The sequence below is a fragment of the Neopsephotus bourkii genome, unplaced genomic scaffold (assembly GCF_033783945.1).
Source record: "Neopsephotus bourkii isolate Nb327-2 ecotype Australia unplaced genomic scaffold, CSIRO-AGI_Nbou_v1 NB_1835, whole genome shotgun sequence".
Taxonomy (NCBI): Eukaryota; Metazoa; Chordata; class Aves; order Psittaciformes; family Psittacidae; genus Neopsephotus; species Neopsephotus bourkii.
Window position 1 is genome coordinate 15146 of NW_026902308.1, and position 13798 is coordinate 28943.

At 44.5% G+C, this 13798-nt stretch overlaps 1 protein-coding gene across 1 annotated transcript; it reads left to right on the forward strand.

The window, feature by feature from the left end:
* Positions 1 to 1869: 1869 nt before the first annotated feature.
* LOC133207225 (microtubule-associated proteins 1A/1B light chain 3B-like) lies at positions 1870 to 13539 on the forward strand. The gene is made up of 4 exons (XM_061343952.1): positions 1870 to 1971; positions 4285 to 4362; positions 10619 to 10725; positions 12686 to 13539. The coding sequence occupies exons 1-4, from the start codon at positions 1870 to 1872 to the stop codon at positions 12846 to 12848; spliced, it is 450 nt and encodes a 149-aa protein (XP_061199936.1). The 3' UTR covers positions 12849 to 13539.
* Positions 13540 to 13798: the final 259 nt, after the last annotated feature.

Below are 13798 nucleotides of genomic sequence, written 5' to 3' on the forward strand. Positions count from 1 at the left end.
GTTGTAGTTCTTTCCCTTAACCTTCCGTGTAAATCATTTAAAACTGAATAGGTAGCCCCTCTGTCTATTAAAAGTTTCACTTCTTTCTCTCCCAATTGTATTTTCACAAGGGGCTCTTCACTTCTCGCCCTCAGCTCAGGAAGTCAGCTTTGGTTATCAAACTCTCCTAGCATCATCGCCTTAGCTGCATCAGATCCCATAAAAGAATTCCCTGGAGACATAAATTGTCCTCCCCTAAACGGACATTCATTTTTCCAGTGTCCTTCCTGTTTGCAGTATGCACATTGATTATATCCTAACCTTTCTACATTCATTCCTGCTTTTGGATTACAAAATCCTCTTCCTCTAGGGTTAGAGAGACCCTGTTCTATCCCCTGGATTGCTGCCAACAAATTCTGCTGCTGATTGTTTTCAGGTAAATAAATCTCCAGGTGAGAAGGGTACTTTAATGCACACTGGTCCTTCTGTTCCAACTCCCTGTCTTAAAGGTGCAAGCACTCCTCTGGGCGTCTGAGCCTGCACTTTTCTTTTTTATTTCCCCTCTGGCGAGTTCTATGCAAGACTGGGGTAATGGGGAGGCTTGCTTTCTGATCTCTTTTACACACCCAGACTCTCGAGATCACTATCACTGTCATCTTCTCCCCCCCCTTTCTTCATTTAATGCTGGCGGGGCTGACAGAGCGACTGCCAAATCCAAACTTTCAATATCCCTCTGGTGTTGCAAGCTATTGTCTAAAACAAGGCACTTCATACATTTTCTCAGTAACACATTCCTTACACTGTTCATTAACATTTACCTTTACACCCATTATTTCACAAGATTTTTGCCACTCATCATTATTTCTTAAAGTAAAGAATTATATATAATACCTTGTCCCATTTTTCTTTCCTGTTATAACATCAACTGCAGTATAGTATTATACTGTAAAGTCCCATTTTTCAGGCCATTTCTCCTGATCCCCCAGTTCATATTGTGTCCACCATACATTACAATAATTAATTAATTTGCTTTTCAGCATACTCTGCCAAAATCTACCCTCCTTCCAATGGCTTAAAATACAGCCTAATGGAGAGGACTTGGGAACCGACAGCATTTTATTATTTTTTCCCTTTTTTTTTCTTTCCTTTTTTTCTCTTTTTCCCTTTTTTTTTTCTTTTTTTTCTCTTCTTTTCTCTTTTTCTCTTTTTTCTTTCTTTTTTCCTTTTTTTCCTTTTTTTTTCTCTTTTTCTCTTTTTCTTTTTTTCGCTTTTTTCCTTCTTCTTTTTCTTTTTTTCTCTTTTTTTCTCTACTCCACACACACCACACACTTGCCACTAAGTTACAACATTTAGCCAGACAGATGCTGATCCTGCAGCACAAATACCAATACCAATACCAATAACACTTCTGCCGAACCTGCAGAGCTTTCACCACTGTCTAACGGACGGCGCCTAGGCTTTTACCCCGGGAGCTCCCTAGCCCCAACTAAGCGCAGCTTTCGCCACGTCTAACAGGCAGGCTTTACCAAATCAGACTTCGTGAGGCCAGATGCAGCTTTCACCGCATCTCTCTGGTAGACTTTTCGAAGCCAAAGTTTCACCAAACCAAGCAGGCTTCGCCTACAGCCAAGCTTATCAGAAGTCTATACCCTTACACTTTACCAAAATTCGGTACTATAATTACCAAACCATACAAAAATTCGGTACCGTAATTACCAAACCATACGAAAATTTGGTACCGTAATTACCAAACCATACAAAATTTCGGTACCATAATTACCAAACCATACTTTACAAAATTGGCACTGTGACCGAATCAGAAAAAAGGAAAAATTACCTTCCTTACCCTATCAGAGGTCTGTCGTGAGCAGCGGAGGTCGGTCGCGGTCGATGGCTCCCCGAGAATCTCTCGGTGCCGGCTGGAGCAGGACCGAAACGCGATCCACCTCGGCAATGCCCACGAGGTCCCATCTGGGTCGCCAAAATGTTAGCGTAAGGACTGACCATTTTATATGATTATTTATCTTACAAACTTCACTCTTTTCTAACACTGGGAATGACAGGATGGTGCAGACTTTGGATCCATGATTTTCGTGTTCTGGTAAGACCACTATATGGACTGTTGAAAGGAAACTCTCCCTCTTTAAAATGGACTCATACAGCAGAGGGGACTTTTAGAAATTTAAAAACAGAGCTAATGAGAGCTGCAGCTCTGTGACTTCTGGATGTGACTAAATCCTTTTGGCTATATTCCTATGAAGAACAAAGAATAGCCTTGGGGGTCCTTGCTCAGAAACTAGGACCCTACAGAAGGGCAGTGGCATATTTTTCAAAACAGCTGGATGAAGCGAGCAAAGGATGGCCCGGATGCCTAAGGGCTGTGACAGCAGTTGTCATGAATATTGAAGAGGCTCGCAAATTCACCTTGGGACAAAAGATTACTGTACTAGCGTCCCATGTGGTATCAGCAGTCCTGGAGCAGAAAGGAGCCCACTGGTTATGTCCTTCACATTTCTTAAAATACCAGGGCACCCTTGTAGAACAAGATGATATAGAAATTATGATCACTAATGTTGTGAATCCAGCATCATTTTTGCAGGAACAGTCGACAGAACCACTAACACATGACTGCTTGGCCACCATAGAGACTGTATATTCGAGCTGACCAGACTTGAAAGAAAAACCTCTGGAAGATGGTGATTCCTGGTTTACCGATGGTAGTAGCTTCATGAATAATGGTAAACAAAAGGCAGGATATGCCATTGCCACTATTTCGCATGTAATAGAAGCTAAACATTTACCTGCTAACACCTCTGCCCAGAAGGCAGAAATAATAGCGTTAATGAGAGCCCTGGAATTGTCTAAAGATAAAAGGATAAATATTTGGACTGATTCTAAATAAGCATTTGGTGTGGTCCATGCACATGGTGCTACCTGGAAAGAACGTGGACTTTTGAACACACAAGGGAAACAGATTAAACATGCTACAGAAATTCTACAACTACTGGAAGCTGTTCAGCTACCTGAGGAAGTAGCTATTATGTACTGTAAAGGACATCAACAAGGTGACTCTGATCAGGAAATTGGAAATAATTTGGCCGATTTTGAAGCCAAATGAGAAGCTGAACATTTTAAAATCATGTCCTTAATCCCTGATGGCAAACTAACAATTGAAAAATCTAAACCTAGGTATTCAAAAGGGGATAGAAAATTGATTGAGGATCTAAAAGGACAGGAAAATAAAGAGGGTTGGGTTCAGATACCTGGTGGGCGGGTTGTAATCCCCTATAACCAGCTCTGGAAGTTAGTTCAGGAAGAACATAATAAAACTCATTGGGGTAGCAACTCTTTGCATAATTATTTAGACAATCAAATTGTAGGAAGGTATCTATACACCACAGTTCGATCTCCAGCTCAAAACCGTGATTCACATGAGTTGCGTATCCTTAACCAGGCTTGTAAAAAGGCACACGGGTTTAGCTGATTTGTGCTGATCTAAGCTCTTCCTCTCCGATGAGAAGCGCTTCTCCCTAGCTGAGTGTCTATTAAAACTGTGATGCAACATTAAATCTCCTCTCTGAGAGGTGTTTATAAGATGGAGATGTCCTGGGAAGTCCTGACCCACTGAAAAGGACTGGTGAGGTTAAAATTAAGTTTGCTGAATCTGAAAGTAGGCAGGGTATAAGCAGATGCAACTGACTTTAAAAGCAACTGCACCTATTTACTTTGCCTGGGACATGTACTTTAGCCTGGTTTATAATATCTGTGCTATTAATATTTATGCCTGAGTGGTAAACTTGTCTAGGTACAGAAGAATCTACCAGCGGCTTCTGCAACAATGGGTGCAGCATAATCAAAACAGAAAACTGTAAATTAGTTATACCAGAACGCAAAGGGTAAATTGATGCTGCCAGGCTTCGGCTTGTCTCAGCTGTCACATAATTGTTTACTATTTCCTCTTCTGGGATCTCATAGAAATTGTACAGAATAGTTAGTCATTAACTTGGGCGGTGTAATTTGGTGCCATAAATTTGAGATTAAATGTTTGCTTTAGTGAGCAGAAAAAGAGGGGTGTGTGGGGAGGAAGCTGTCTCCTTCAGCGCTTTCAAGGATTCCCAGGTAATGTGCATGTACTACTTGTCACGTGTTAAAGAGCAAAGTGTCATCAGTCACAGGAGAGGTTTTACTTGTGACAGTGCTGTTCCATTTGAAAAATGCTTTGCCTGAATTTGCTTTTGCTAACATGCAGTCTTCAGTGGTGGAGAAATAAGGTAATAATGACATTAAGTGTGGATTTTTGAACAGACTTTTTATAAATCTCTTACAGAGCAAAGAGTGGAAGATGCACTGCTGATTCGAGAGCAGCACCCAAGTAAAATACCAGTAAGTCTGGTTCTTTTCATTTTTCATTTCAATTTCCAGTCTCATATTCCTTTTAGTAGTGAGAAACGTGTGAAAGTGCTGTCCTGATGAGACCAGATGAAAGTCTGGCTGCTCAGGGTCACAAAGCCTGGATTTCAGAAACGTATGATATTATAGGCATCACAGAAACATGGTGGGATGGCTCCTATGACTGGAGTGTTGGAATGGAAGGTTACAGACTCTTTAGAAAAGACAGGCCTGGCAGGCGGGGAGGGGGAGTTGCAATTTATGTTAGGGATAGGCTGGAGAGTATGGAACTCTGTCTGGGGACTGGTGAGCAGTTAATAGAGAGTTTGTGGGTCAGGGTTAAAGGGAAAACAGCTATGGGAGACATTACTGTGGGGATCTGTTACAGACAGCCTGATCAAGAGGAATCTGCGAATGAAGCACTCTATAGGCGTATAGGAAAAGCCTCACGCTCACAGGCCCTTGTTCTCATGGGTGACTTCAACCACCCTGACATCTGTTGGAATGACGGTACGGCCCGGCACAAGCAATCCAGGAGGTTCCTTGATTATGTGGAAGACAACTTCCTTCTGCAAGTAATAGAGGAAACAACAAGGAGAGGTGCCATACTTGACCTTGTGCTCACCAACAGGGAAGGGCTCGTTGGAAATGTGGCACTGCAGGGCAGCCTTGGATGCAGCGACCATGAGACAGTTGAATTTGAGATCCTTAGGACAGTGAGAAGAGTGTGCAGCAAGCTCACTGCCCTAGACTTCAAAAGAGCAGACTTTGGCCTCTTCAGGAACCTGCTTAGTAAGGTTCCATGGGATATAGCCCTAGAGGGCAGGGGGGCTCAAGACTCTTGGTTGGTATTCAAGGATCACCTGCTACAAGCTCAGGAGTGTTGCATCCCAACTAGAAGGAAGTGCAGCAGGAGGGCCAGGAGACCTCCTTGGATGGATAAGGAGCTGCTGAGGAAAATTCAAAGGAAAAAAGAAAAATTCAAATGAAAAAGTGGAAGCAAGGACAGGCGGCCTGGGAAGAGTACTGGGATGTTGTCCAGGAAGCTAGGGACCAGGTTAGGAAAGCTAAGGCCCAGTTAGAATTAAACTTGGCTAGGGATATTAAGGATAACAGGAAGGGATTCTACAGGTACATAGCAAATAAAAAACAGACTAGGGGGAACGTAGGCCCCCTCAGGAAGCTCTTGGGAGAACTGGTTACCCTGGACTTGGAGAAGGCTGAGGTTCTGAATGACTTCTTTGCCTCGGTCTTCTCTAGCAAAGGCTCTGACCGCACCACCCAAGTCTTGGAAGGCAGACACAGGGACTGTGAGAATGAAGACCTTGGGCCCACTGTAGGAGAGGAATTGATTCGAGACCATCTTAAAAATCTGAAGGTGCACAAGTCCATGGGTCCTGATGAATTCCATCTGCGGATCCTGAAGGAGCTGGCAAATGAAGTTGCTAAGCCACTGGCCATCATGTCTGAAAAATCATGGCAATCAGGTGAAGTTCCTGACAACTGGAAAAAAGGAAATATAACCCCCATTTTCAAGAAGGGGAAAATGGATGAGCCGGGGAATTACAGACCAATCAGTCTCACCTCTGTGCCTGGCAAAATCTTGGAGCAGATTCTCCTGGAAGGCATGTTAAGGCACATGAAAAACAACAAGGTGCTTGGTGACAGCCAGCATGGCTTCACTAAGGGGAAATCCTGCCTGACCAATTTGGTGGCCTTTTATGATGGGGCTGCAGAGCTGATGGATAGCAGTAGAGCAGTTGATGTCATCTACCTGGATTTGTGTAAAGCGCTCGACACTGTCCCACACGACATCCTTGTCTCTAAATTGGAGAGACATCAATTTGATGAATGGACCACTCGGTGGATAAAGAACTGGCTGGAGGGTCGCACACAAAGAGTTGTGGTCAATGGCTCAATGTCCGGCTCAGGGATCGCTGTTGGGAGTGGTCTTTTTTAACATCTTCGTCACTGTCTTGGACAGTGGGATTGAGTGCGCCCTCAGCAAGTTTGCCGATGACACCAAGCTCTGTGGTTCGGTTGATATGCTGGAGGGAAGGAATGCCATCCAGAGGGACCTTGACAAACTTGTGAGGTGGCCTGATGCCAACCTCATGAAGTTTAACCATGCCAAGTGCAAGGTCCTACACCTGGGTCGGAGCAATCCCAGGCACAGCTATGGGTTGGGCAGAGAAGAGATTCAGAGCAGCCCTGTGGAGAAGGACTTGGGGGTGCTGGTCAATGAGAAAATGAACATGAGCCAGCAGTGTGCGCTTGCAGCCCAGAAAGCCAACCATATCCTGGGCTGCATCAAAAGGAGTATGACCAGCAGGTCGAAGGAGGTGATCCTGCCCCTTTATTCTTCTCTCGTGAGACCTCACTTGGAGTATTGTGTGCAGTTCTGGTGTCCTCAGCATAAAAAGGATATGGATCTGTTGGAACAAGTCCGGAGGAGGGCCACGAGAATGATCAGGGGACTGGAGCACCTCCCATATGAAGATCGGCTGAGAAAGTTGGGGCTGTTCAGCCTGGAGAAGAGAAGGCTGCGTGGAGACCTCATAGCAGCCTTCCAGTATCTGAAGGGGGCCTACAGGGATGCTGGGATGGACTCTTCATTAGGGACTGTAGTGATAGGACAAGGGGTAATGGGTTAAAACTTAAATAGGGGAAGTTTAGATTGGATATAAGGAGGAAATTCTTTCCTGTTAGGGTGGTGAGGCACTGGAATGGGTTGCCCAGGGAGGTTGTGAATGCTCCATCCCTGGCAGTGTTCAAGGCCAGGTTGGACGAGGCCTTGGGTGATATGGTTTAGAGTGAGGTGTCCCTGCCCATGGCAGGGGGGTTGGAACTTGATGATCTTAAGGTCCTTTCCAACCCTAACTATTCTATGATTCTATGAGTAGCCAGCAGTTGGTGTAGCAGAGCAAGGTGCTAGCTGGCACTGGAGGAAGTGGGGTTTCCTGTGTATTGCAGTTGTGTGTTGTAACTTCAAAGGAAACTATACCCTGGCTTGGTTCTGAGATTCCCTTGAGTGTTCAGCTCTCCTTATCTCAGTGTTTTTCTTCTCCAAAAGAAGAGTCCGCAGGGGCTAACCAAGGAGAATACAAAGTAATGTAGAGACAGATCCACCTTTTATCACCAATCTGTGTTGAGACAGAAATGTTTGTCTTCATAGAAATGAGGGCCCCAAATGCTACTTGGCTGTTAAACCCCTTACCTTGAAGAGATCAGCCCTCACCTTCTTATTCTTTAGCTGGTCATCTCCAAATGCTACCTGAATATTTGTTTTCCTTTACTTATGGCACCCTAAAGGTTACAAATGCAAAGTAAAGCATCTTAGGAAGCAATAGGCATGGATCATGTTATATCGATGATGAATTCTTTGCAGCTGGTGGGCTTTGTGTGATGGCTGTCACTGCAGTAAGCAATAAATACATATGGCTGGAACAGGGATGGTCATAGGAGATCTTCGGGGATGGAAGAGAGAACTGTATTGGATGCATCAGCCTTTGGTACTCAGTGATGAAAGCTGATGATCCCTGTGAGTGGAAATTCTGCTGTGAGCAGGTTGATTGCAAACTATCTGCACTTCCTGTACGACTTCATTAACAAAGCAGCTGTTGCTTCCATGTTGGATAAAAACCAAAAGGTTTTCAGCTTCCGTTCAGCTTTAAACTGTTTCATCGCAAAGCTGCTGCTGCTGTTTTACTGTGCTGTTGGGCATGGGAACAAGTTCTATTTTACAGCAGAAGGCTGTGGTTTTTTTTTGTACTTTTCTGGAATGCACAATTTTCCCAAAAGGCCCTTTCCTAACAAATCCTGTTTCCTGACCAAACATTGCTTTTAGAGAATCATAGAATAGTTAGGGTTGGAAAGGACATTAAGATCATCTAGTTCCAACACCCCTGCCACAGGCAGGGACACCACACACTAAACCATGTCACCCAAGGCTCTGTCCAACCCGGCCTTGACCACTGCCAAGGATGGAGCATTCACAACTTCCTTGGGCAACTCATTCCAGTGCCTCACCCCCCTCACAGTAAAGAACTTCCTTATATCCCAACCTAAATTTCCCCTGTTTAAGTTTGAAACCATTACCTCTTGTCCTACGACTACAGTCCCTAGTGAAGAGTCCCTCTCTAGCATCCTTGTAGGCATCCTTCAGATACTGGAAGGCTGCTATGAGGTCTCCACGCAGCCTTCTCTTCTCCAGGCTGAACAGACTCAACTTTCTCAGCCTGTCTTCATACGGGAGGTGCTCCCAGCCCCCTGATCATCCTCGTGGCTCTCCTCTGGACTTGTTCCAACAGTTCTATGTCCTTTTTATGTTGAGGACACCAAAACTGTACACAACACTCCAAGTGAAGTCTCACGACAGCAGAGTAGAGGGGCAGGATCATCTCCTTCAACCTGCTGGTCACGCTTTTACACCCACCTTTCACAGCTCACTGTAGTCCCCAAGCTCTGTGACCACAGATGGAAAGCAAAGCTCTCATTTTAAGTCAGCCACAGATATGCTACTAGCAAAAATTCAAAGGGACGTACGCAACTTGGTGAAGATACAGTGATGCAAACTCCCAGTGATGGCAGAGGCCTGCTGGGATCCTTAGAGGCTTGCTGGATTTGCCTGTATGTGTCCTAGCTTTGAGATAAGATGGCCGTGTCACGCTAGCTGGTAAATCCCTCCCATGCTGTTAACATCCTTTGTTTTGCTGTTGGAAATATTATCTATTGGTTATGGTCTGCTTTTTTAAAAATAAGGGTGTGGGTTTTTTTTTCCAGAATGAGCCAGCATTTATTTATACTGCTGTAAGGGAGTCTTTCTCTGAAATAATTAAATTGGCTTGCTATCTCTTAATCTGTGCAGATTCTGAATATCAACACAGCCAGGCCCGGTAAGCATGGAAACGATCCAAGGGAATGGTGTCACGTTGCTACCGTTGCTTTAGAAACAACAAACCCCACATGGATGTGGAAGCAGGCGTGCACAAATTCTGAGATCATTTCTTAAAAACAGGAGCTACATACAGTTGCTGGGCAGGGTGCAGCTTAAATTGGCAAACCTGCAACTTCCTTGTGAATTTGGTATTTACTACCTAGCAATCTTGATGGAATTAGTGATTCCTAAGCATGCTGTCTTGAGATTAAGAAGGAGAAAGTTCTTTCCTTTGAGGCTTTATAGTCTTCAAAAGTAGCTTTCTCTCATGCATTAGAGTTACCATGGGAGGTGAATGGAATCACATACTAATCTGGAGGTGTAGTTCTTAGAAAGAGAAGGCCCTAAACTGGTGAAATTCTAGTGAAAACTGATTGATTTTGCAGACTTCTGTAGCAGCCCAAGCTCCTAATCAGCCATTGTAATGTGCTAGAGTGAAGTGTGCTTTTTCTTGATTGAGATGGGGAAAGAACAAGAAAGAGAATGAAGGATAGCTCGTATATAGAACTAACCTTTTGCTTATAACTAAGTGACCTGGACCCCAGGTGGACTTTATAGCAGTGATAAGGAAGAGAACCCTTCAGTTAATGTTTAGGGAAATCAGTTAGAACCAACTAAGGAGCTGGCAAACAGACAAGGCTGGCCAACTCCAAAGTTCAGCCAAAGGACGAAGTGATGAAGAGGAAGATGATGAAGAAATGATCACCAGGAGTCCCAAAGACCACTACCACATTCTTGTGTGCATGCAGGAGGAATTTTCTGGAAGAGTGATGTCATGTATAAGTAGTTTTATGAATACGCATGTAATGGAATGAATATATATGTTTGATGACTATATAATCATGGCTTGTTTTGTGCTCGAGCGTGACACACTTGGAGGATCTATCTCCTGTGTCTCCTGGTGCCGCAATAAAAAATACCTGCTTGTCAACTTAAACTTTGTTGGCGAGTTCTTAGCATTTTTCTACAAATCATGGTTTCCTTGTTGCTGGGCAATTCAATGTTAGATTAAATGATTCCATCAAATTAACTGCAGTTCTAAAACTGCACTGAAGCTATGAATGTGTGCTGCTAAATCCCTGTTTGTTCCCCCTTTGAGCAGTGACTCATGAACAGAACAAGAGGAGCACATGAAGACAATAGTAATTGTTTCTTTTCAGATGTGAGAGGCTGCATTCACAAATTAGGGGAAATGGAGTTTAGCATAAATGCTCATACTTTGTTGTGTTTAGAATGGAGGGGGGAGATGAGGGCATCAGACACAGTTTCTGCCTTTCACGTATTCTGCTCCTTTCTTTTTGTGTTTTTCCTTAGGTGATCATTGAAAGGTACAAGGGAGAGAAGCAGCTTCCAGTTTTGGATAAGACCAAGTTCCTGGTGCCAGATCATGTCAACATGAGCGAGCTAATCAAAATTATCAGGTAGTATGCTGTGATTTCAGTGTAAGTTGCATTAGCCTAAGACTGTTTCTTTGTTAATTCCTCACCTGGTGTATGCATTTGGGAACTCTTTAAATAGAAAATTCATCTAATGGGCCCTTGGTATCATCACTAGGACAAATTGGTACTTTTCCTTTGGCTTTTCAGGAAACAAACCCCAAACCTCTGAAAATTGTTGAGCTGTTAGTCTGCTTTCAAGAGAAATAACTGTCTCCCTGAGACGTAGGAGAGAGTCTGGGTCTGTGAATCCCCATCTAACAGTGGTGCCTCTGTCTCAGTGCTTCAGTGCTTCCTGCTCGGCTATTTTAGGCTGCCTTCTTGGTGTTCCACTTGGGATTCCCTCTCTGGAGTTCCTGTATCTTCCCACCCACTGGAGGGGGAGTGTGAGCTCACAGTCAGAGCTCTGAGCTATTGCTCAGGGTAGATGTTGGCACCCTTTGATCCTGAAATGAGGTTTCCCTCAATGATGGTGTTGAGGCCTGAAGAAACACCCCTTCAGACTAGTGTCTTTGTCCCAGCTGTTTGTACAGACTGTGGCTTGAGGACTACTCAACTCTGGTACTGCAGCTTTGATTACAAGAGCAGGAAAAATAGCCATGGAGTGGAAGTTGTGTGGTCAAAATTTCTGCTAGAAGTGCGTTTCTCCTGGTTTAGAAGGAATAGTTGTTGATTAGTAAAAGCTCTCAAGTGGTAAACTTGGAAGTTAACAACAAACCAGAGTTTGCTTTTTGTTGGTCATGGTATAGCAGGGAGCTGGTTCCTGGAGGCCATAAGCTGTAAAAACTGAGACTTGTCCAGGTTGTCCAAACAATCCCGTCTCCAAGACTTGTACAGAAACTGTCTGTTGTGAACAAATCCCAGCTCTTACACGAGTAAGAAAGTGAGATAGGGTTTTGGAAGCAGGATCGAGATTGTTCAAGTCTTCCAGAATTTCTCATGAATATTAAAGGTCCTGGGCAAAAAGGTTAACAGCAAGCTAAAGGATATTTCCCACCTTTTTGCTTTGGCTTTATTGTTAATAGATAACTCAGTACCAGCTGGACTTGGTCTTCTGCCAGCCCATCTTGTGCATAGCAAGGCGTGTCCTTCCCAGCCCTCAGGTAGCTGCTGCCTTTTCCCAGCCTGGTGTCTTTGGGGTGATGAGAGATTGGGTTTGGATTGGCTGAGAAATTTGGGGCTGTTCATCCTGGAGAAGTCTGCGTGGAGACCTCATAGCAGCCTTCCAGTATCTATAGGGACCAGTATCTTCCAGGACCTATAGGGATGCTGGGGATGGACTCTTCATTAGTGCCTGTAGTGATAGGACAAGAGGTAATGGGTTAAAACATAAACAGGGGAAGTTTAGATTGGATATAAGGAGGAAATTCTTTCCTGTTAGGGTGGTGAGGCACTGGAATGGGTTGCCCAGGGAGGTTGTGAATGCTCCATCCCTGGCAGTGTTCAAGGCCAGGTTGGACGAAGCCTTGGGTGAGATGGTTTAGTGTGAGGTGTCCCTGCTCATGTCAGGGGTGTTGGAACTAGATGATCTTAAGGTCCTTTCCAACCCTAACTGTTCTATGATTCTATGATTCTATGAGCTAAGGTGTGAGCCCAAGGACCTTCAGGCCTTGTGTGTTCCCTAGTTGTACTGGGATCACCTTGGCTTCTCCTTTTCCCTTCAGTTTAGAAGCCTTGTCAAGTGGAGCTTTTCCAGAGGAATAAGGGCTTCTGCCAGTGGATATGTCTGACTAGGCTGAGTAGTTGAACTTAGTAGAACTTTGAGGTGGGAAGCAAATGCCTTCTCCAGTGGCAGGGCTACTTTGTGTGGGGTCATCTTACTGCTGCCAGTGGTGGAGGACTTTGTTTTGCCGTGTGTTGTAAAGCCTTTATGAAGTGTGTAGAAATGCCAAGTCATCACTGTCACACTCTTTCCTCCTCTGCTCCCCTAACCTCTCCCTCACAGGCGGCGCCTGCAGCTGAACTCCAACCAGGCGTTCTTCCTCCTGGTGAATGGACACAGCATGGTGAGTGTTTCCACACCCATATCCGAGGTGTACGAGAGCGAGAAGGATGAGGATGGATTCCTGTACATGGTGTATGCCTCTCAGGAGACTTTTGGAGTGTAGTCTTCCGTCTAAGACATGCAAGTGGCTTCTAGCCTAGCATTCTGGTTTACCCTTGGCTGTCACCCTCACTCTTCCCCAGGAAAAGAAACAGATGTCACCTATGCTCTCAGTACTTTAGCATAGTCTTGCTTTAGCAGGTGTCTCATCTTACTTTGTTTTGTTTGTGACTATTAAACAGTACAGATGAGCACCTCCAGCTTTGAAACCTGCTGTAATATTCCACACAGGCACATTTACATTTCTGGACTTTATGAATGGAACCTGATTGTGCATATGGCCATTGCAAATAAAGAGACACTTGACTGACTTTTAACAAGCAAACAGGCACCAGGGAGTACCTAAAGTGTTCTGTGACAGTTTTCTAGAAAATCTCCCTGATTCCTTAAAGCTTTCTTTTTTTAAATAATGGGAAGGCTTCTTATGCAAATGTTTTAATGTTCCAGAGTGAAGCTTTGTCTTCTGCAGCATAATCAGACTCGTGTCAGTGCTGCAGTGATTTAAGGTGAGCGCTTGAGGTGAGCTGGGGGAGTCCAACTCTTTTTGTCTGTTTTTTGTGGCATCTCAAATGTAGGAACGGTGCCAGTTTCTGAAATACTCATACCAAACACCACAGCTTTATTGTAGTTTTAGGAAGTGTTTAACTGTAAAATACACACCTGGACAGGTAACATTGAAATAAACTCCAGTCTGTTATTCCTGTGTGTTCAGTGAAACACTGTTCATATGAGCTTGCTTCCTAAAGATTCCCCCCCCCCCCCCCAGCCCAGAGGTTTGCCTGTTCCCTTGCTCAGCAAAGACTGCCAGGAGGAGTCAGTGGAGGGACCCGCTAGCAGCACTGGGGCTTCTGGGATGTGCATGGCCAGACATGGAGCAGGCCAGTGCTGGCTGGAATGTTCAAGCCCTCCAATGGCTTTGTTGTACCCCTCCTGTTGTACTTAGCACTAAACTTG

Bases quoted from the DNA above. Each gene is read 5' to 3' on its own strand.
- LOC133207225 (XM_061343952.1), top strand. From the start codon at position 1,870: ATGGCTCCCCGAGAATCTCTCGGTGCCGGCTGGAGCAGGACCGAAACG. The intron at 4,363-10,618 runs GTAAGTCTGGTT...GTTTTTCCTTAG, and splicing joins AGCACCCAAGTAAAATACCA to GTGATCATTGAAAGGTACAA. The intron at 10,726-12,685 runs GTAGTATGCTGT...TCTCCCTCACAG, and splicing joins GAGCTAATCAAAATTATCAG to GCGGCGCCTGCAGCTGAACT.